This window comes from Palaemon carinicauda, chromosome 2, assembly GCF_036898095.1.
Source record: "Palaemon carinicauda isolate YSFRI2023 chromosome 2, ASM3689809v2, whole genome shotgun sequence".
NCBI lineage: Eukaryota > Metazoa > Arthropoda > Malacostraca > Decapoda > Palaemonidae > Palaemon > Palaemon carinicauda.
Genome location: NC_090726.1, coordinates 129,784,433 through 129,807,383, shown reverse-complemented (window position 1 = coordinate 129,807,383; position 22,951 = coordinate 129,784,433). Strand labels below are relative to the sequence as shown.

General features: G+C 38.9%; 1 protein-coding gene across 1 annotated transcript in view; it reads right to left on the bottom strand.

Annotated features, from left to right (window-relative positions):
* Positions 1-22,951, bottom strand: part of LOC137626944 (unextended protein-like) — a 363,067-nt gene that overhangs the window by 109,154 nt on the left and 230,962 nt on the right. Inside the window, exons 12-13 of the mRNA XM_068357933.1 lie at positions 17,284-17,419; positions 13,104-13,222 (exon numbers count right to left, since the gene is read on the bottom strand). Of these exons, the coding sequence (XP_068214034.1) occupies positions 13,104-13,222; positions 17,284-17,419 (255 nt within the window). The remainder of the gene's footprint in view (positions 1-13,103; positions 13,223-17,283; positions 17,420-22,951) is intronic.

Here is a 22,951-nt window from a genome sequence, read left to right as displayed (position 1 = left end):
ATTCTTTATTAAAACTCTTTACTTTGGAATTACTGCCTTTAATTTTCTATTTTGCTAAAATATTTTTGCATTTATGTAAGCATACAGGTTCCTGGGGTTTCATTTTCCATTATAGTCCTACTGTATGTCATTAGTACAGTATCTTTAGCTTCATCATTTAACATGAGACATATGTAGGCTGTTGCAGTGAAAGGGCTCTGGTTTTGATAAGGTTTGCACAACATGTATAAAATTTTATTTTATTGCTGGTCATTCACTCAGGAAATTCAAGAAATGGTGGGTCTGATCAGTAGGTCTACTTGGATGAGTAAATAACATAAAAAGACAAAAGTAATTTGATAAGCCAATGAAGATCCACAACTATTTGCTAAAACTGAAAAGGAAATATTTTCTAGTGCTGTCCCTATATGGCAAAAGGATAACCTCCCTATTACCTGAGCTGTCAGCAGAAGACCACAAGTACTCAACATGAAAATTTGACCCTGGCTAAACCAACAAGGACTCCACCTGTTAGAAGACTTGCTCTTTTGTGATATAAGTAACCATCTAACCAAAGAGCTTCAGCAATGGGAAGGAGATGACTTTGATTAATGATTCACCTCTCTCGTGACTCCACCTTTCTCTAATGGGGGCTTGCAGATTGTAGAAACAACTGTTCACTGAACAAAGGGTGATGTAAGACTAATGAGAGACATATTGCACCCACTTTCTAGATAGAAGCCCTCCACTTTCTTCACAAGTAGTAAGATTTGCTTCTACCCTCCTGGACTAGAAGAAAATCTGAGATTTGACCTACAAAACTAAGATTAATGCTAACAAAAAAGGCAATCAAGTAGATTTCTGATGACTTTTCAGAGGGTAGTGCCCTTTCACTAAATTTAGACGGAAAGGGCTTCTACCAAAAAGCTCCTTTTGTAATGGAAATCATAACATGATTTTGTTAGTCTTTTAGAAGATACTATCTGGCCTCCCTGGATTTTAAAGATGTATACTGTACTTCCATACCCTACTTCCTCTGAATGAAACAGTGAGTTAGTTTAAGGTAATGTGTTTCAATCCAGACAAGGTTTTTCAGGTTTTTTTTAACCAAAACTCCAACTCCATTCTCTGCACTGATCCACATGAATCAAAAATGACTTATGAGATACTTTGATGAATGGCTTTGAAACTAGCAATTACTCTCCAGTCATCAGAAGTTAGGTCTTCAGATCAACTTGGAGAAGTATTTTAAAATTTTTATAAGAGGTGCCTACTTTGATATGGATGTCAACACAGCAGAAATTCTTGATCATTCCATAGAAAACCGTATTCAGAGTTCTGACAGATGTCATGAAATTTGTTCACTGCCCACATCCCTTCACAAAGATGCAGCAGCCACTCATCAGGCACAAAACTCCCCTAAATAATTTTTTCTTTGCAGCAATCTCAGGATCTGATGGCTGCACTTAAACTGGTTAGATCTAGGTAAGAACAGACACTTTTACAGGTCAAATCTAAGATGATGTACACGGAGATCTTATTTGTTAGTAAAACCCATAGAATCTTGAACTTGAGTTTTCCTACTTTTTTTTTTTTTGCAGATGTATAAATGCTGCTTTAGGGAGAGCAATTACTTAGGTTTTAAATCTGGACGAAGCTGGTCACAGCTGGAGAGAGAATTTAATGCATAATTCGTGGAATTAAAAAACTTCCTTAAACTGAGTGCTTACATTAAGAATTGGTTAGTGTCATGTCATGCAACACCATCACAACTTTTTGTAACGAGAGCCAATGAAGCTCTAGGTTGAAAAATCTGTAATTTGGTGATTGCAATATTCAATAGGCAGAAAATATGGTGTACTGATTGTTCTCAGGTTTTTCCTTGGAAGGAGATATAAAACACTTAATCTCAGGAAAAGTAATTCTGTATCCAAATGTTTGAAAAAGTCAGGGAAAATTGAACCTGATAATTAACAAACTCATCCACAAACTACAGAACATTTGTTTACCCATTCCAGATCTAACAGATTGGAAGACAGAAGCTCTCGCTCATCATTGAGCAGTTTACTGGACTTCTGTTATTTCTGACAAACTTCCCTAAGAGATTTATCAAATTAAACAAGCTCCTGTGTCAGCATCACTTCTACTGATTTCACATGATTAGAACTAATTTTTCCCCTCAAAAGATGACCCAGAAAAAGATTTCTTTTCACCAGAAGCACCAGAATATCTTCAGACTATCTCAAGCATATCCTAGGTCTCTATCAGGCAATTCTGAAATTTTTAGTAACTGGTATTGTAAAAGAAATACTGATCCCAAATCTTATACTATTTCATACAAAGGTGACCTTTTAACGTTTAGGGGAAAAATAGTGAGTTTCAAAAATTGAAGAATACAGGTCTGATCTAGCACATGTGGAACTTAAGAAGTTCAAACTTGCAGTGAATATTTTTAAGGTGAACAGCCTGACACGAGTCTCTCCATATTTACATTGGACATATTTATTTTAACAATACTGATTTCAAGATACTGTATTCTATATTCTTTATTCATTACTTTTCAAATAGTTTTTTTATCATCTTTCCGCACTGGGCTATTTTTCCCTGTTGGAGCCTTGGGCACATAGCATCCTGCTTTTCCAACAAGGGTTGTAGCTTAGCTTGTAGTATTAATAACAATAATAATAATAATAATAATAATAATAATAATAATAATAATGTATTAGTCTAAGTAGTCACAATGTAGGATCCTCAAATGACTTGAAAGAGATAAATGTCAACATTTTAAGACAGAGAAAAATTCATACTAGTCCTTAGACTATTGGTGGAAGCTACTGCAATGGAGGTGACTTATTGTCTACCAGACTGTCTTAGAAATTACAGTAAAATAAAACAACGGCTAATAGAGAAGTACACATTGCCTGACGTGATGGCTATACAACACATCATAGATAGTCTGCCACAATAGAACATGCTCAGGTATAACCCTTATGGTTTCGGACAGGTGGCAGCCATGAGAATGGCATCTTCAAGGAAAAGCTGTGGTCACCAAAGACATGTCATGGGGCGTTGTGTCCTACAATCCCCTGTCCAGTATCAGAGGAAGAAGGGCAATGAGGAGACCGATGCCTCCCTGCCTGATAACGGCAGCAGTGCAGTCAACAAAGCAGCGAGGATCCCAGGGCTGATGGGGACGTTATAGTCAACTGGCCTGAGGGTTGAGTTACCTCCTTTGGTACAACTGTATTACTGTGGTATTATGAGGAAACGACAACAGGGTATCACGACCTTGCGAGTGAGATCGTGGAACTTGCCAGGTAGGTCGATCAGAGTCTTGGTCAACACAGGTGCCAGGTTTCAATCCTTGAACAAAGAAATATCTTGAGTCTACTACAGCCAGTAATGCCTATCATCCTCAACACACCAGGAAGAATCAAACTGCAGGCGAGACATACAGAGACGACTACTTTCCAGGTGGGACACGCACAATCTATGCCTGTTTTCTTTACACTGTTCACCTTGTGTATACAATTACTCCATAGCTATTCATGAATCAACATTCACGGAATCACAGATTCGAAGGTTTTTCAATAGATAAATTATCTACTAAATAATCGAGAAAATTTTATATATTTGTATAATATTTTTCGTTCATTTCAGTATACAAATAACAGATCGTAATATTTTTCCATTTAATCTCAGGCTCATTTATTTACAATTAATTTTATATCAATAAGTACATGTTCAAGTTAAAAAGCACAATGAACATCACTTTATTGCACACTATGTACTGTATGAACACACAATGCTATTACGCATATCAAACACATTACTGAAACAATACATTTTTCTTTCATTTCGGTAAATAAATTACAGATGGTAAAATTCTTCCTTTTAATCTAATGATAGTTTATTTAAAATTAATTTTATAGCAATAAGTACATTTTCAAGTAAGAAAACACAATGAACAGAACTGTACTGTAGGCTATGTATGAAAACACAATGCTACTACGCATATGAAACACAATAATGATTATTTTTGGGCTCAAGCCATGACGTCCTGATGGAAGGTTCCTTCAGTAGCTTCCTGAGGGTATATATGACTACAGTGGATATTCCCAGAGAATTAAACTAAAGGTTTCACAGAATTCTAACTTCTGGCACGAGTACCTTAGAGGTTTCCCTTTAGGATATCGTATATCAACAGGGGACGTATGCTTGACACGCCACATGGCTATCTGCACCCCACATAGCGTTTACGCTTCGAGGGGGATAAGGTGGCAAGTTATAGGAGGAGCTGTTGCAAAGTTATCCTCCGTCGTTACTGTTACTGTACCTCGCGAAGTAAACAAACGGCAGCCATAGCTGTCCGCCATCTTGACTGACGTCAGGTCCGCCCGCTTCATTCCTTTCTCCGTAGCGTCCTGCGTAACTTGTTTTTCCCAGTGTTCGCTATTTTGTTACATCATGTCGCAATCTTCAGCCTCGCCTTCTTCTGGAAAGTTGAGTACCATGTTCTTGTATTATTTAAATAAGCTCTCGCCGTAAAGTAACGATTTTTTATTCTTAAATCACATGTTTAGTGGCGGAGCTGTGCCTCGACCGGAGGCGTCATGTTTCGACACTGTTGTTCGTCTCGCATGCTTTATTTAGTTAGCCAGAACAACGTTCCCGGTCTAATAACTAATTAAATTATCATTAGTTATTTAGTTTTCATTACTAAGAATTAGTTATATTATGCCGATAGTATTCTACGGCTAACGCAGTTCGCCGTATCCTATGCTAGCCTACTAGCCTAACCCTAGGCTCGACGCCTAAGTGTTCATGTTTACTTCCTGCATGATATAATAAGTGTTCCTAGTGTTATTTTACGAAATGAAGATTTAGGGATTTATTCATACAAGCTTCAGTGATTGCACATGTACCTTTTCGCCTTCTAGGGACCATACAAGGGGTTTTGGTAGTCTTACCATCGACACACTTGCCCCTAACCTAACGTTGGGGCCCTTGTATGCTTCCTTACCTCCCCAGTTACCTTATCTAAGGTAATCTCCTCCCTCTGAGGTAGCCTAGGCTACATCCTAGCCCTCTTTACCTCGAATAGGCATTCGGGTAGGTTAGGCTAGGATTGTTCTTTCCTTCTCCTCGCCATTGTTCATGGCTTGAGTTGGGACAGAACCCCAGAGTAATAGTCGTTCACCCCAGCTCACCTTAGGAGAACGTTTTTCTCCTTCTGGTCCTTGCTGGAGGCAGAAGGTGGAAGGGCTCTGCACTTCCCCCTAGTCTGCACTTGGTTGGGTCACGACCCTTCCTCCCTGTAGCCTAGCGACTTGTCCTACCCCTGTCTTGCCTAGTCTGGGAGAATGGTTCTCCTAACCTAGGTTGGACAGTCAGTGGGATTCTGTTTCTTTATAGTTCGGGACAGGACACTAGTGCTGTACCTAAGCTGTGCTAACCTACACTAGGTTGGAGAGCATTCTCTCCCCCCTAGATAGGCTGGCCTACAAACAGATTCCCTTCTCTTGGGAGTGTAAGGGGGTGCTACTCCCCCCCCCCTCACTCCCTCTCAGGACCCTTTCCCCTCCCCCTCTATCCCTTTGTGTTGGCTTGCCATCACATGCCTTCCCCCTCTATCCCTTTGTGTTGGCTTGCCATCACATGCCTGTCCGCTGTCCTACAACTCCACCACTTGCCGGCAGGTTGTGGGATCGGTTGGGTCGTTCTGCTAGGTAGTCCGTACAGCTACACTTCCCACACATAGTTGAACTATGGGACAGTTTCGGCAGTCGGCCTGCCAGCGGAAGACCTCCCTTCTTGAGTGTTCTCCGGCCCTTCCTTGGGCTGCCACAGGCAACATAGCCGTCTGGTCGGCTCTCTGCCGCCAGATGAAAGGCGTATCCTCCCCTTTCATCTGAACACTCCTTCCAGAGGAAGACTAGATTGGGTACCGGGTATTACCCTTCCTTCTCTTCCCTCCTTGCCTATCTCTCTTTCTATCTTGGTGTCGGTCCACTGCCGCCTCTGTCCTGCTGGCACACAGCCGCCGGCATCTTCGGTAAACCTACCTGTCTCATTGAATGGTGTCAGTGATGGTCTACCATTGCCGGTTACCTGCTGGCTGCCGCCCTGCCGGCGAACTACCATTATCTGAAGTGTCATCCCTTCTCTCTGCTACTTAGAATGTAAGCGGCGATGGGTTCATCTTCGGTGGGGTTTTCCCGGCGCTAGACGGGCCTCCGGCTTGCCGTCAGACTGCCGGCGCTACTAGTCTTGGCTTTACAGTAGACAGTCACCCCTCTTGCCTGCCGGCCCCGTGCCGGCAGCCTTTATTGTGCAGCTATGTGTAATAGCCGGTACTCCTCTGGTATATCTATACCATAGAACGAAGACTATTGTGTATAGTTGTACAGTAAAACATTTCCAGCATATTCTGTGCATCCTTGTGCAGTCTCTTGCCGGGACCTAAATCTACAAAGGGGCTTAGCTTATCCCCTTTTTCTATTATAAACTGAATGATTTCAGCTTTCCCCCTCTCTGTAATTAATTCCCCAGAGGAAGCCTAAGCTTGGCTCATCCGAACCGGATGTTCTTCCCCTTCTGGGACCCTTATCGGTCCTATAGAATTAATTATGGTGTGAGGTCGCGGCAATTGGCTGGGCGGGAACCACAAATACGTGTCTTTCCTACCTCCTTTCTAGCTTATCTATCCTAAGCTTATACACAAATGGAATCTTATATATATAATAAGTTGCTAACTTAATCCTAATCTAAGATTACTGTAAGTCATGTGGTATTGACTTCCATGTACTCATTGTCTCTTTCTTTTACAGGAGGAGTACGTGAAGTGTGAGAGCGCCTTCTGCGGTGTTCGTCGCCCTGACTTTTATGGTCATCCCGCGTGCCGGACCCACGCCGGATGTGCCACCAAGAAGGGGAACCTTCGGTATTGGGATCCGCAGACCTGTTCCGTCTGCAAAGGCCCTCTCGATGAGGCGTTTGAGAGCCCTCCGTCCGCAGAGGCTCGAGACAACGCCCGAGAGAAACTGCGCAAGTGGGTGCGCGGTTTTCAGAAAAACGCCACAGGGCCTTATCTCCCTAGCGAGAAGATGAGGGCCTTACTCTTCCCTAAGGCATCTGCTGATGCCGTGATCCCCAAGGATGAGATCCCTGTTGTTCAACTAACGGTCGAACCGGACGTTGCGGCCGCTCTCCAAAGCTGTCATATTGACGAGGTGGAGAGAATGTCGGATGTGTCCGAAAATACTGAGAGGACCCTCATGGCCGAGGGTCAAGAAGATGAAGAGGATCAGGTGGAGTTCCCTGATTCTGAGGGCGAGATAGCCCGTGCACCTTCTGTGACTTCTGTTGTGGTTGAGGAGCCAGTTCCCTCTACGTCTGATGCTGCTGCTGCTTCTATACCCGCAGTACCGGGCATCCAGGATACCATTCAGGCTCCGGTGGCATTCCTGAATGAGAAGTTCCGTGAAGGTCATGAGAACCTTAAGAGGGAACTCATCGGCGTTAAGAAGCAGCCGAAGGAGATCTCTGTTAAGGATCTCCCTGCTTGCTCAGTGACTAACCCCTGGAGGCATGCCAAACACATGCCGATAACGACTGGCCGCATCTTCATTAACGACAAATTGGGTGCCGTCCCCCTTGAAGAGGTGGAGTTCTACTCTAATTTCGAAGCCTACCCGTACTGTTACATCAAGCTCAAGTCTGAACCAGTCTCCAAGGAGGAGACTGAGCCTAAGGAAGTGATTGTGTTTAAACACTCCAAGGCTCAAGCTATGCTGGCTGACTCCCTCAAGAGTAAAGGCTTCACCAACTCTAAAATGCCAGCACTGAGCAAGAAACATCCATCTTTTCTTGCTCCTCCCACCATGATCTTTCCCTTTGCGGAAAAGGCCCTAAATGCTGTCCTGAAGGCGGTGGAAGAAGGGAAGCCCTGCCCTACATTAGAGGAGTGTAGGCCTCTCTCCCTCGCCTTACCCTCTGACAATAAAAGCTGGAAGGACGTCCAACTTACTTTCACGGTTGGAAAGTAGGAACCTGACGTCGCTGGACGTCAGTTTAACGAAGATCTCCCCAAGCTGAATGACCACCTTTTGCGTCGGGAGCAGGACACCAAGGAGAGACTGGCCGCCTCTCTGTCGCTTCAAGTACAACTCGAAGCAATGGCCGGAGACGTTCGGGTCCCGGGCTACTACATGGTTCTCGCCAAAACCCACCTTGCTACCTTGCTGAAGGACCTATACAGCTTCATCAAGGCACGGAGAGCCTGTAGAGAGTTCGTGTTCGCCGATGCAGCCGTGAAACACGAACCCCGGAAACTGATCTCCTCTAACATCTGGGGCAAACACCTCTTCCCAACAGATTTGGTAAAAGAGATTGTGGACAAGGCTGCCACTGAGAACCGGAAACTTCTCAACAAGTGGGGCATGTCCCGAAAGAGGAAGTCCTCTCAGGATGAAGGTCCGCAACCTAAGAGGAAATCCAACAAGCCTAGACCCCAACAGCGTCAAGCCAAACGGCAGTTTCCGGCTCCCGCTACTCCCCAGATAGTGGCCCAGCCGCAGCAGACCTTTCAGCTGGTCCCTCAGCCGGTGGTGTCCCAATCACCGGTCTTCACCCCTGCCTACGAAAGACAGTCCACTACCTTTCGTCCCAGAGGTAGAGGCTCCGGCAGAGACTCCTCTCGTCGTCCTTCCAGAGGCAGAGGAGGAAGGGGAGCAGGCGGCCGAGGTGGTAAACCCTCGGGAAACCAGAAGCAATGAAGTGCTTCCGGTGGGAGGAAGACTACGCCACTTTCAGGATCGTTGGACCTTCAATCCTTGGGCACACAGCATCATCAAGAAGGGACCAGGGTGGAGTTGGATAAAACCACCTCCAATCTTCCACCAATTCTTCCAACCCTCAACCCCCATCCTAGAAGAATATGTCCTAGAACTCTTGAACAGGAAGGTGATCAAGAGGGAAAAGTCCACCAGGTTCCAGGGAAGACTGTTTTGTGTTCCCAAGAAAGACTCAGACAAACTCAGAGTCATTCTCAACTTGTTTCCTCTCAACAAGTTCATTGCGAACAACAAATTCAAGATGCTGACTCTTCAACATATAAGAGCCCTACTGCCTCTCAAGGCTTACATGGTCTCAATAGACCTGGCGGATGCCTACTGGCACATTCCAATGAATCACCAAGCTTCCTCCTACCTAGGATTCAAGCTTCAAAGAAGACAGTACGCCTTCAGGGCCATGCCCTTCGGGCTCAACGTGGCTCCAAGAATCTTCACGAAGCTCGCAGACACGATCGTCCACCAGCTACGCCTTCAAGGCGTCCAGGTGATGGCTTACCTAGACGATTGGCTGGTCTGGGCGACATCGTCGGAAGGATGCTTGCGTGCCTGCAGAAAGGTGACCCAATTCCTGGAACATCTGGGTTTCAAAATCAACACCAAGAAGTCTCGCCTGTCTCCAGCTCAGAAGTTTCAATGGTTGGGAATCCATTGGAATCTTCAGTCACACCGTCTTTCCATCCCTCTGAAGAAAAGGAAGGAAATAGCCGGATCTGTCAAAAGACTTCTCAAATCCAAATGGATTTCAAGACGACAGCAGGAGCAGGTACTCGGCTCCCTACAGTTCACCTCAGTGACAGACCCAGTGCTACAAGCACAGCTAAAGGATTCTTCGGGAGTCTGGAGACGAAACGCATCCATCGCTCGAAGAGATCTCAAGAGACCCCTACCAAACAGGCTTCGCTCACTCCTCAAGCCGTGGTCGGAAGCAAGGAACCTGAAAAGATCTGTTCCTCTTCAATCACCACCTCCATCGATCAACATCCACACGGATGCCTCGCTAGAAGGATGGGGGGGTCACTCCCACCAGCGACAAGTTCAAGGAACGTGGTCTCCCCTGTTCAAGACGTTTCACATCAACATCTTGGAGGCCATGGCGGTTCTTCTCACTCTGAAGAAACTATCCCCTCGTCCTTCGATCCACATCCGTCTAACTCTGGACAACTCCGTGGTGGTCAGATGTCTCAACCGTCAGGGCTCAAGATCGCCTCAACTCAACCAAGTGCTGTTACCCATCTTCCGCCTGGCGGACAGGAAGAAATGGCACTTGCCCGCAGTTCACCTACAAGGATTCCGCAACGTGACGGCGGACGCTCTATCGAGGACAAGCCCCATAGAGTCGGAATGGTCTCCTGTCAAGTCCCGGAACTGCAGATCGACCTCTTTGCGACGAGCGATAACAATCATACGAGGACCCCAAAGAGGAAGCAGTGGACGCCATGTCCCTGGACTGGAATAGATGGTCCAAGATTTACCTGTTCCCTCCACCCAATCTTCTGCTGAAAGTCCTCTCCAAACTGAGAACCTTCAAGGGAACAGCAGCCCTAGTGGCTCCCAAGTGGCACCGGAGCAACTGGTTCCCCCTAGTCCTGGAGAGAGAGAGAGAGAGAGAGAGAGAGAGAGAGAGAGAGAGAGAGAGAGAGAGAGAGAGAGAGAGAGAGAGAGAGAGAGAGAGCATTGTGCCTTCGTTCATACAATACCTTACTGTTCATTGTGGCTTTTAACTTGATATATTTTCAAGCATGACAAAAGAAAAAAATGCGTTACGATCTGTTATTTATTTATTGAAATGAAGGAAAAATAAATCGCTAATGTGTTTGATATGCATACGTAGTAGCATTGTGCGTTCGTACATACCAGAAAGTACTGTTCATTGTTTTGTTAATTTGAATCTGTACTTATTGATATAGAATTAATTGTAAATAAATAGTTATTAGACTAAAAGGAAAAATATGTTACGATCTGTTATTTATTTACCGAAATGAAAGAAAAATAAATCACTAACGTGTTTGATATGTGTAGTAGCATTGTGTGTTCATACATACAATACAGTTTTTTTTTATTGTGCCGTATTGTAAATAAATTTTCTACGGTTAAAAATATCAGCGAGTTAAAGAAAACGTTTGTTTACTATATGCATGATAGAAAATGTACTTATCTACAGTAGGGGTAACATTAATAAAGTATATACAGTACTGTATATTTCGTATATGTACAACATTGTACTGTGCGTATTGTGTTATGGTAGTTTATTAATTGGTGTTCATGAGCCACAGCCAGTATATTTTTCTGGAAAATGTCTTAAAACTATTGTTAAATATATCTAAATTGTTTATGATGATATTTTTTATGTTACTAAAGTCTTTTTATATAAAAACAGGCAGTAATATGCATTTTTAAATGTTTTTATCTAAATATTCATGTATTTGCTCTAATTGAAGAGGTTCTGGTCCCTAACCCCGCAAATCCGGAGGTAAACTGTACCTGGTATAGATGTATCCTGGGACTAGAATTTATTATGTCCAACTGATTCTCCCTAATTGGAGGTAAACATGATGGTAAGTCACTAAAAAAAAATGGTATGAAAGTGTGTTCTCCTAAAAGAGGAGATGAGTGAGGGAATGTAATTGCCTACATGGGAGGGGAGAGACAAGTGGGTAACTGCGGTACCAGAGAAAAGGGAAATTCTGGTTCATCAGGTGTTGATAAGTATAACAGTATCCTCTTCTCCGCCTCTCCCAGAGGGGACAAAGGTCGTTGTTAGGCCATATGAAAATGGGCATAAATACTATTAGAAGGCTTGTCCGAGAGAAAAAGGGAACATGACAGACAATATATCGATTCCATATATTTCTATAGATTTGGAAACTAAGAAGCTTCCAAACCCCCTTTTCTCAATCTATTAAGGTATTTCTTTGTAATAATGTTACATAATTTGTGAAGAGATAATTCCTAACTTTCTTACTATATTGCAGGTTGAACTAAGGGGAAATCAGCTGATTTCCTGGTTTGTTTACGACTGAAGTGAATGAGAAGGATGCTGAGCATGCGTGCAGACTAGTCTGTTAGAATAAAAAATAGATATTTTTAATATAAATCTAGATGACATATACATATGAAATATATACCAAATTAAATGTGAGATAAAATCAAATATTAATCATATAATATTGTACTAGCTCCGACTTTTACTTCACTGAAATAACTTGTGATGAGCTTATGGAACCTATTACCAAATGAAACATGAAGCAAACAATTGGGGTTTTCATCCCAACATTGTTTAAGGGAATCATACAATATGCCACATTATGCCCCTATGCAATACGGTATAATTTGTGAGCACTTACTTTAATGAATGGAGGGATAATAGGATCAAAATTAACCGGTCAGTCTTTTGCCTTACAATCTAATTGTCAGGACTACGTCATGCAAGAAGGGTTTAGTAGCAGAAGAGTCTAAAGTAATTACAGTAATGCTCAGCAAGCTTTCAGAACACTTATTGAAAGAAAATTTGAAAACTACACTCAATTAAGGGAGTTAAGTTAGTTTGGCAACAGGACCGGTAGAACCAGAGTTACCGTTTTAAGAGAGGATTCACTGGACTTGGTACTCTAATAAAGAAAGCTAGTACAGTAATGTCAAGATGATATAAAGCTCAATTATTGAAAGTTGTCTGATTATGTGAATTATCTAAAGGTGGAGCTTGTCGTTATTGTCATCATCCCAACTACAATCAACTAGCCTAGTCTTCACTGGCTTTTCCCCTGAACTAACGGCAAGTTTCTTTTAGCGCTTTGTACTGTTAAATCAGATGGCAGCCATTACAATGTACTATCATGAGGGGTAACATGAGAGACATATTTTTCACAATGTAATTTAAATCACAGTACAGTATTCAAAATGCACTAAGAGAACATGGATAATGAGCTTCCAGAAGCAATTCCTGTGCACACACCATGTACTAATTACTAAGAAAGCAAGGGAAGACATCTTAATGCACAGTAATAAGCTAACAATCTACGGTAAGTGTGGTCAGCAGCCGGCAACTGAAGAAACTGTATACACAAATAAAAGGTAACATCAGTCATCACTGACTGCTATAATGCCCATTCCTTTAATAAGTTTATTGAAGGAAAGAAAATTGGAAAATTTTTTGGGTAAAGGTCAATTAAACCGAGTTTCAGGAAAAGAAGCAATATGAACATCAGGGGAGATTCATAGAAATAAAACCTATTTACAGTCATTTGATAAAATACAATTTAGCAAACCTACCTCAGTTATGGCTCTAACCGAGTAATCAGGTACAAACGTGAACTTTGCTGAATCTAAGGACTGGACACTTCCTTTGATGCTGCCTTTACTTAGCTGAGTTGATGCTGATGGAGATTCACCTGAAAACAGAGAAGCAAGGTTTAAAAAAAAGCCTGTTTTCAAACACTACAGGGGTCAAAAATACCAATTACAGTAACATATTCTACGAAAACATTACTGTAATTGAAAATAATGGTGACAAAAATGTGCAAAGTCAGTCTTATAAATCCATAATGAGAGGGCACTGGCCAGCACAGGACATAATAGATCTTGCACTCTTAATATCATTATGTTGATAGTATTTTAATTAACGAGTTAATATCTATAAAGATTTTTTCTCATTTAATCTTGTAATTCTCCTAATACAGTACGGTACTGTATAAGGATATTAACCCAGAATCCATACCCCATGGACAATCTTGGAGTTTGGATTACCAAAGAATATAAACTTTTCAAAGGAATTTAGAGCATCCAAAGAAACAAATAAAACAGATATGATGTACTGCTTACTTCCTTAGAACTAAAACAGTCAGCTCTTGCTACTTTGTCTGAGTTAGGCTGTATGAAAGGCAAATGTGTACACACACTCAAGGAAAGATGTATTTACCTGCTTCTAAAAATTTTCAACAACACAGTATGCCATCATAATTATAGAGAGAAAGTAACATTTTGAATTTCCTTCAATTAACTAATAAATATTTTATTTAGAAAACAGTAAAAGACTTAATTCTTAAACTAAAATTAATCATTTCAATTTCTATCTGGAATTCATGTACTGTTCATTTCTTAATGAAAAGCTTCAACTAAAATAAAAAGATATTGTCCATGATGTATATAAAAACAATTTGTTCTAGCTGGAATGAGGCACTGGTATAGTAATGCGAACAATGTCCCCTTCCAGCCGCCATCATAATGTTTTCCATTGCTTACGCTCCCCAAGGTATGGGCCTAACTTTTATCAAAATCTACCTTGACTTCTCTCAATAAAGATTATAAAATACAAACTTGCAACACCAGTGTGGTGTGTTTCAAAAATTTATCCATGAATAAATTCTGGCAAGTCCAACTTGGTATCTACTGCACTGATTCTATCAGAATGATTAAACCTACAATTTGATCTCTTTAGATCTCTTTAAATTACCATTTCAATGCTCTAACTTTTATTATTGATACTTTCTTTATTGGTCAGAATTGTAACTGGAACAATTGTGGATGTTGTAGTACGAATGTACAGTTTTTGCAGGTTGGCAACACATAACTTGTTCTTTTTCTTTTCTCCGGTAATCTTTTCCTTCTTCTTACAATCTTTCTTAATCATCTTGGGAGCCATTGCCATGATACTGATAACTTTAAAATGTAGCACAAAATGTGTTTATAATAAACAATAGAGATTACAACTTGATAATGAATATGCAGTAACAAATTGTACAAAAAGAAATTCTAAAAAAGTATGTATGAAATGATTCTTCCACTAACATTGCTTGGAGAGAGGAAGAGTTAGGCTCTGAGAAGGATGGGGAGGGGGGAGTTCTGCTAATGAACGTGAACATTGTGTTGGTGGAGTATGTGTACTGTGTGACTGATATATGCGCATTGCATGCTAGTAGAATGCCCACAAGGAGGGAAATGTTTGCTCACAGACCAATACAAAGCTCATTAACTGATTTGAATTTGCATGGTCTAAAAATGATTTGCTAATATTCGAGTTATTCATAAACTGAGGTAATAGTGTATAATAAACCAATAAAACACTGTGGTAATAGTTTAAATTTGACTAGTAACTACTATTCAAGTATCTACTGTACACTGCCAAATTAATGTACAAAATAAACTAGCTGTCGACTAACATTTAAACAAAATAATACCAATGAAAGTAAAATTCTACTTTGCTGTTATGCTAACATCATCTCATTATAGAAACCCAAACTTACTCTTCAATATTTATTATAATTTACTTTTCAATATTTACCATATTTATAATACACCTGGTCTAGTTATAAAGAAAAATGAGGTCTGCACTACCTAACTCATATATCCGAGTCTCTAAACTGCTATTTGTCATACAAAGGAAGACGTAGCTTCAAGGGCAGGGATGTAGATGGTAGTAAAATATAGAAGCCGGCAATACTGACCACTAATGAACACTCCGCTTTTGTTTTCTTCTACCTAGCTTCCCCATGTTTTGCTTGCTTTGAGTAAACTGATATACATTCAGCAAAACTGATCTCTGTATTTAAGGCTACTAAAGAAGTTGAGGTAAACTAACTCTTATGGTAGAATCAAAATAAAAAATCTAATGCTGAATTTCTATTTAAATCCTATGCAATTCCCTTGAATTCTTTATGAGAGCACAACAAAATTTCCACTTTACAATAGTCTGCTATGCTTCCTTAATGAGGAAATCAATATATTATTCAATACAGTATCTGAATCTACTTTCAAAGATAAAAAACTTACAAATATGTTTCCTAATTCTTCCTCTGAGTGTATGGGAAAGGCTTAAATTTACTTTAAATCACATTTGTTATGATGTTTGCTAACAAGAATTATATAAAATTTCTTTTGTTTTGGAAGGTCTCAGGGATGATGATAGTCCACAGTTAGGACTATAACTTTTTAGTATGAGATACCACATAAGGAGGTGCAACATTAATATTTAGCTGGAGAGCATACACATTTGTTACACCAAATGATGATGAGACCAATTTAAAAGATTTAAGTTCATTGTGCTGGTATTAAATTTTCTACAAGTACTTTTTTATTACTCAAGAGCTTAACATCAGAAGATAAGTGTCGTTCTGAATGTATAGAGCAACAGTTGTGATAACTGATTCCACTCTTTTGTACTTTCCAAGTCCTTTTGGAGGACAAGTTCTGAATACTGTACCTCAAAAATAAGAAAATTTCCATCTTTTAAAAAGGATAATACTAACTGACTGTTCGGAAAAAAGTACATGGACTGTATTGGTAGCTGGCAAGAAATAATTAACAAGCTCTGCAAAGGGGATAGGCATAGCCTGATCCACTGAAGGAGGAATAAGCTCATGCAAACTAATTGAAGTCTCAAAAACTCCAGTTCAGGAAATAAAGAAGATTCTGTTATACAAAGTTGCTGACAAATAAGTATCTGCAAAAAAAAAAAAATCCCCACCTACACTTGTTTGGACTGCAAATAGAAAATTAATGAGAAATAAAGAGGGAAGAGGATGGAAGGGATTGCTGTTAACACTACTGCTTTATTTACAAGCGGTTCTTTCCAGCTGGAACAAAGCAATTTAAATACAGGGTGAAAATTTTTATTTTTCAATTTAGACAAAGCTGTTCATCAAATATTGAACCGCATATGAATTCCAGGAAACTTCACTGAAATAATATTAAATCCACAGGTAGAAAATAATGACTGAATGGTAGATGTGCAGTATTATATTACTTGATATAACATACACATTAACTCAACAGCAAATTTGTTCAAATAAAATTTTGGCTTACTGTATATTGCCTAAATTAGCATTTTAAGGTACATTATTAGTGAATGGATAGAAATTTGAATAGTAACAAAACATTTTTAACACATGAAATACACAATTAAAGAAATAAATCCAACAAAATCTGAATATGAACATTTGTCTATATTAACCCTTTAGCACCCCAAGCCGTAATTTATGACAGGTGAAAACTACTCATTTCGGCGCCAAATGACGTAATTTACATTTAGTAATTACAGGTTTTATTCTCTTTTATTATTTACGTATATGAGAATTTTACAAAAAACATAGCATTATATAACAAAGAAAAGGATATTTAATCAGCTATGCAATAAAAAGGTTGTAACATCCTATCTTGTATAGCTTCAGTGCTAAAATGAGTTGTAGAAAAGGTCCAAAAAATGGGCCTAGGGTTTGAGGGCTGAATCATTTGGAGAGGGTTTAAAACTATAAAAGGTTAAAGTAATTCAATTAAAGAGTAAAAAAAAGTTACACACCTAGTAATAGACATGTCAAGATTTCTGTACTTATACAGTACCGAAAATCACGGTCACAACATCATGACAACCTAAAGTCAAAACTAGTTGTATACAACTGTAGATCTATGACAAAATATTAATTTTACTGGGCATTCAAAATCTTGCAGTGATACTTACCTAAACATTGGGTCTGAGATAGGGCAGCTAGGCCAAAGTAAGTGAAAGGTCCACTCTCAAATGTCAAACCTTCTTTTCCTATGACTACTTCAACATGGCCCTCTAGTATAAGAACAAAGTAATCCACTGGCTTGCCCTGAAATGCATCATATATGTTTGTATGAAAATATTGCTATCACATATAAAAACAAAGTATTATAACTTGAATTAAATTGTAGATATAAGAGGCCCTCATAGTTTCTACAAAACAGGAAAAAACTATGACCTAAAAAAAGCCTAGAACCAGAATTAATATAATTAAATTCATTATTTTGATGCTTACCTCTAGATCCCATTGCTTTTACTTCACAACTGTGAGCTTTGTTACTTTATATATATAAAAAAAAAAAAAAATTCCCTTTCATACCACATATTCTTTCTTCCTGGAGTCACCAAGTGCGGGTTCTCTAGATGGATTTTACGCACAGTGGTTCAGGAACACACTTTACCTCCCGTAGGACTATAGGTAGACATAAAACTACATTAAGTGTGAAGGAGGGCAGTATATAATGTGACTTAGAGGTATCTAAATAATCATCCTCATCTCCTCCTAAGCCTTTTGACGAAAAGGGCGTCGGTTAGATTTCCCAAGTTATCTCTATCTTTCGCTTTAAATCTATACTTCTCCATTCATAATCTCCTACTTCACGCTTCATAGTCCTCAGCCTTGTAGGCCTGGGTCTTTCAACTCTTCTAGTGCCTTGTTTAAAGGTTTATAAGCCGCTTATGAACGGCCGAGGCAATGGACAGTGACATTGCCCTATCAAGCAGAACAGCGCCCTAAAGACTGACCACATACATATATGATCAGTGCCCAAGCCCCTCTCCACCCAGGCTAGGACCAAGGAGGGCCAGGCAATGGCTGCTGATAACTCGGAAGATAGACCTATAAACTCCCCAAAATCCCCCATCCTTAGCTCACAACGATGGTGAGGTTGCAGTAACCGAAGGTAAGAACTAACGAGTTTGAGCGGGACTCGAACTCCAGTTTGGCAATCACCAGTCAGGGACAATACTGCTTAGGCCACCCCAGTTAAATGGAGCTCAATTAAATGTTTGGTGAACTAATCTCTCTTGGGGAGTGCAAAGAGAATTCCCAAACCATCTTCATCTATCCCCCACTATGATCTCATTCACATATGGCAATCGAATAATCTCTTGTAGTTTTATTTCTAATACTGTCCTGCCATTTAACTCCCAATATTCTTCTGAGGGCTTTGTTCTCAAATCTACAAAACCTGCTGGATATCGTTTCACTGTCATACCACGATTCATGTCCATGCGTATAGTAACACCAATTTCACCAAACTGATATATAGCCTGATTTATATATGTAATTTTAGGCAATTTGATTTCCAAATTTTACTTAACCTAGCCATTGTCTGATTTCCTTTTTTTAATCTTTCAATAAATTCCAAATCTAAAGATCCTGTATTAGAAATCATAGTTCCTAAATATTTAAATGATTCTACCTCATTAATCCTTCCTTCTTCCCATGATATTTCATCTTCCACTGCATACTTTGTTCTCATCATCTCTGTCTTGCTCCTATTAATCTTGAGAACAACCACCTGTGATAGTTCATGCATTATTGTAAGCAAGCATTGCAAATCCTGTGGCGTTCTGCTACTAAGTACAGCATCATCAGCATACTCTAGGTCAACTAATTTCCTATCACCAATCATATACAATCCTTCTCCACCACCCCAATCAGTTCTATGCATTACAAAAGCCATGAGGAGGATAAACCTTTTAAGACATGTTGAACAGCAATGTGTAGAATATAGAAATCCACTTTTCATGGCATTTACAGACTATGAAAAAGCCTTTGATAATGTACACCGGCCAATATTGTGGAGAGTCCAGAGTTATTATGGAGTTTCTCTTGAATATGTATTTGATTAAGTCTGTTCATGAGCATAGCAAGTGCAAAGTTAATGTTAGTGGAGTTCTATCAAATGAATTTCCAGTTAACAGCGGAGTACTCAAAGGGAATGTGTTGTTACCTATGTTGTTTATCCAAATAATAATCTTATAATCTTAATCAGTTTGATGAATCTTAACTTTAGGTCACATTACTGAATACTAGTAACACTAGCTCATTGTTGGGAAAGTGGTAATCAGAAAACCAAAATTTATTCCTTAACATCTCAAACATGTATTAACCTGACTTCCAAATATACCCATAAATGGATATGAAAGGATATCCATGACAAATATCTATCAAAATCACTGCTAAAATGCATTTAAATTACAAAATTGTTCTATAAGACTATAGTATAGGAAGAGAAAAAGTTTTCACATCTGAATTACAGTACTCCCTTAAAAATAACAATTTTTTTTTTCATTTCCCATTCCTAACATGAGCGTCTTACGCATTTGCTTAATGTATTATATTAAGGTGGATTTTGTACATGGTACACAATCTGAAAAGATCAACCTTTACCAATAACTATGTCATGATATGATGAAGCATTACTAAGTTATATAAAGAAAAGAATAAAATTTAGTGATCAAGTAAACACAACATCCTAAAATACATATCAACGTCCCATTGCCGAACAATTGAAATCATTATATATCATTATAGATATAATCTTTAATGCTATAACATATATTAGCCCATTACATTCTGAGAAGTCCTCAGCTGAGCATATCAATTATGAAAAGTCTGTCAGCTTGTAGTATAAGATGCGCTAGCATACTATGAATTTATTATTTTCATGGTTTCTTGTCTGGTTGACACCAATAAAAAATTATAAACACAATGCAAAACAATCTATGTAAATGATATCCCTTAAATGAAAAAAGGAAGTGATATAGAAAAAAAAATAAACATTTAGGTTATCCCGATCTTCAAATGCCTATAGAATTTATTTACAAACACAACAGAGCTTCTCTTTTATACATGAAAATTACTTTAAATATTATTCTTCACTCAATATAGCATATAAAATAGTTTCTGATAACTAATAAGAATATAAGGCATTTTCCCAATAATGAAAACATCATTTGGAACTTTATGATTATAATCAATATGATTATTCTCGTTAGCATGGATTTTCATACACTCAAATATGAACCAAGTTTGAAGTCTTTGTGACAAAGACGTCCAAGCTTAAGGCTCATTACGTGATATGGAGGTTTTGCTCATCCAATACCTTCCAAAATTTAATAATTTCTACCTCTTTACATGGCAGTTTAAAACCTCTGCAAGTTTCATTACTTTGCAATTAAAATTGTGGCTGGATGATTGATGACTAGAATTTGACCTTTTGCTTGACCTTAACCTTGGACTCGACCTTGACCTTTGATCTTAACATGTATTAATTGGCGTGGATTTTCATACACTCAAATATGAACCAAGTTTGAAGTCTTTGTGACAACGATGACCAAACTTATGGCTGATTACGTGAATTGGACATTTTTCTTGACCGTGACTTTGACCTTTGACCTTGTCCTTCCAAAATTTAATCATTTCCAGCTTTTTAGATAAAATTTAATCCCTGCAAGTTTCATTACTCTACAATTAGAATTGTGGCTAAAAAGCTGTCCACAAAGAAACACATACAAAAACTAAAATAGCCCTCTGAGTGCAGACCTCCGCCACAGCAGCTAATTTCTCAAAACCAGCGTACCTTTCCCAGAATCAATAAATAATTTTCAGCTCTTTACATAACATTCTAAAATCCCAGCAAGTTTCATTATCTTAAGATTAAAATTGTGGTCATTTGATTTCTAGTTAAAGAGTTCAGTAAAAGGGCAAAAAGTGAGTTAGTTTCAAGTCAGAGGGACTTGAAGGATTAGTTCCACAAAGGGGGTAGTTCAGCTAGTTTTTTGCGTGAGGAAAACTTTTAGTAAGGAATTACTCTTATACCTGCAAAGGATCAGTTTGACATACCTAACATATGAGGAATAAAAATTACTTATAAAAATGTGTCAAGGGAAACATTTACAGATGTTATGAAGATGATAAAAACTTAACTTTAGAAAGGATGGAATGTTATCCACGGAAGACTTAAAATGGTAGTGTATTTTGTCAATCTTTTTTATTAGGGTTGACAATGGCTCAGTGGTTTACACAGTCTATTTTTACAAGTCTTTATCTAAAAGAAGCCTGTATTTTTAGAAGTTAGTGGGCATCAAGTGCATTGGTAGCAGTGAGATATGGTACATATGAATTTATTGTTTATTATTGCTTAAAGCTAAGCTATACCTTTATTTCTCTCAATGAGAGAGTTTAAGGTCTTATTTATCATGGTGTATAAGATTTTAGGTTTAAAAAGTGGAGAGTGAGTAATAGATTTGTAATCCAACCAAGAAATCAGTGATACAAGCTTACTTAGGGTTGTGATTGGTTACCCTTTAAACTAATCACAGATGGTGGTTAAATCTATTAATCTAGATTGTCACTTTCCCTTCTCTTCCCCCCAATATCCCACCTCCATCCATATGTGGGATTCAGCAATATGAACATCAGAAGACTTTCTTAAAAATAAATAGAATTTTGATCATAAAATTTGTTTTTTTTACACTCGCCGTATGTTAATATATATGAGCCTCCTTCTTTCCCACTGATCAGTGATGTCAAGAGACTAATGATGAGGTTTGCAACTTTAAGAACTAAAAAACTAGAGGTAATGGTGTGTCATCAACTAGGTTAGTTGCCATCAATAACCTTATGATGCAGTGGTTCGCAGAAGGGGGGGGGTAATTTGTAGAGGGAGAGTAGACGTTGACACAGCTCGAAGTAGAAGCAATAAGAACATCAAGAAAAAATAAAAACAACAAATTTTAACATCAAAATTATTGTTTATTAAAGACAGTACTGTATTTAGAAAATGTAGTGCATATTTTGTTGTAGACCTACACTATGTTTATACAAATCATTATTTTCATCAAAATGTCATCACAGTGTTCTGACGGTATATAGTTAAGAGACAAATTAACCCATTACAGCCTAGCGGCAGCAAAAGCTGCCACTATATTCTGAAGTGTCCAGAATCGTCTGTATGTCTTACAGCCTTATCTTACATTATGAGCATATTGAAACAAGTTCATTCTTGCTGCTGACCGGGCCACATTACCCTCCAACTCACCTGATGCTGTCAGTTGAGTTTAGATTGTGAATAAGTTAAGATGGGTGAAAAGAGTACTACACTTAGTTATAAAGAAAGGTATTTTCTATATGAAATTTACAATGATTTCAAAACATTATTGCTGTGTTTCTGTGATCTAGAGGTTTGTTTTTTGTGTGTTATCCATAAAATATCTCTGCAATTTTTTTCAAGGCCATCACTGAGAAAAGCATATTTAATGGCAGCTTTTGCTGCCGCTAGGCTATAACGCAATCATTTTTTTTCCGTTTTCTTATATAGAGTTCATTTATTTTTCAAATAGTGGTCAAAATCTTATTAGAGTATATTCAGTTCGTAGTTTCATGACTGAGAGAAGAAATTAACGTTGAATGAACTCAATTCTTTGTTTGCTACTCGGCTCCACAGGAGTTTTATAAGAAAAACTGATGCAATTTTTCTTGCTCACGGATGTTTTATCTTGCAAACGTAACATTAGTGTTCCTACAAAAATGATAGTACATGTATGTGAATGTCAGTATATAGGTCTATAT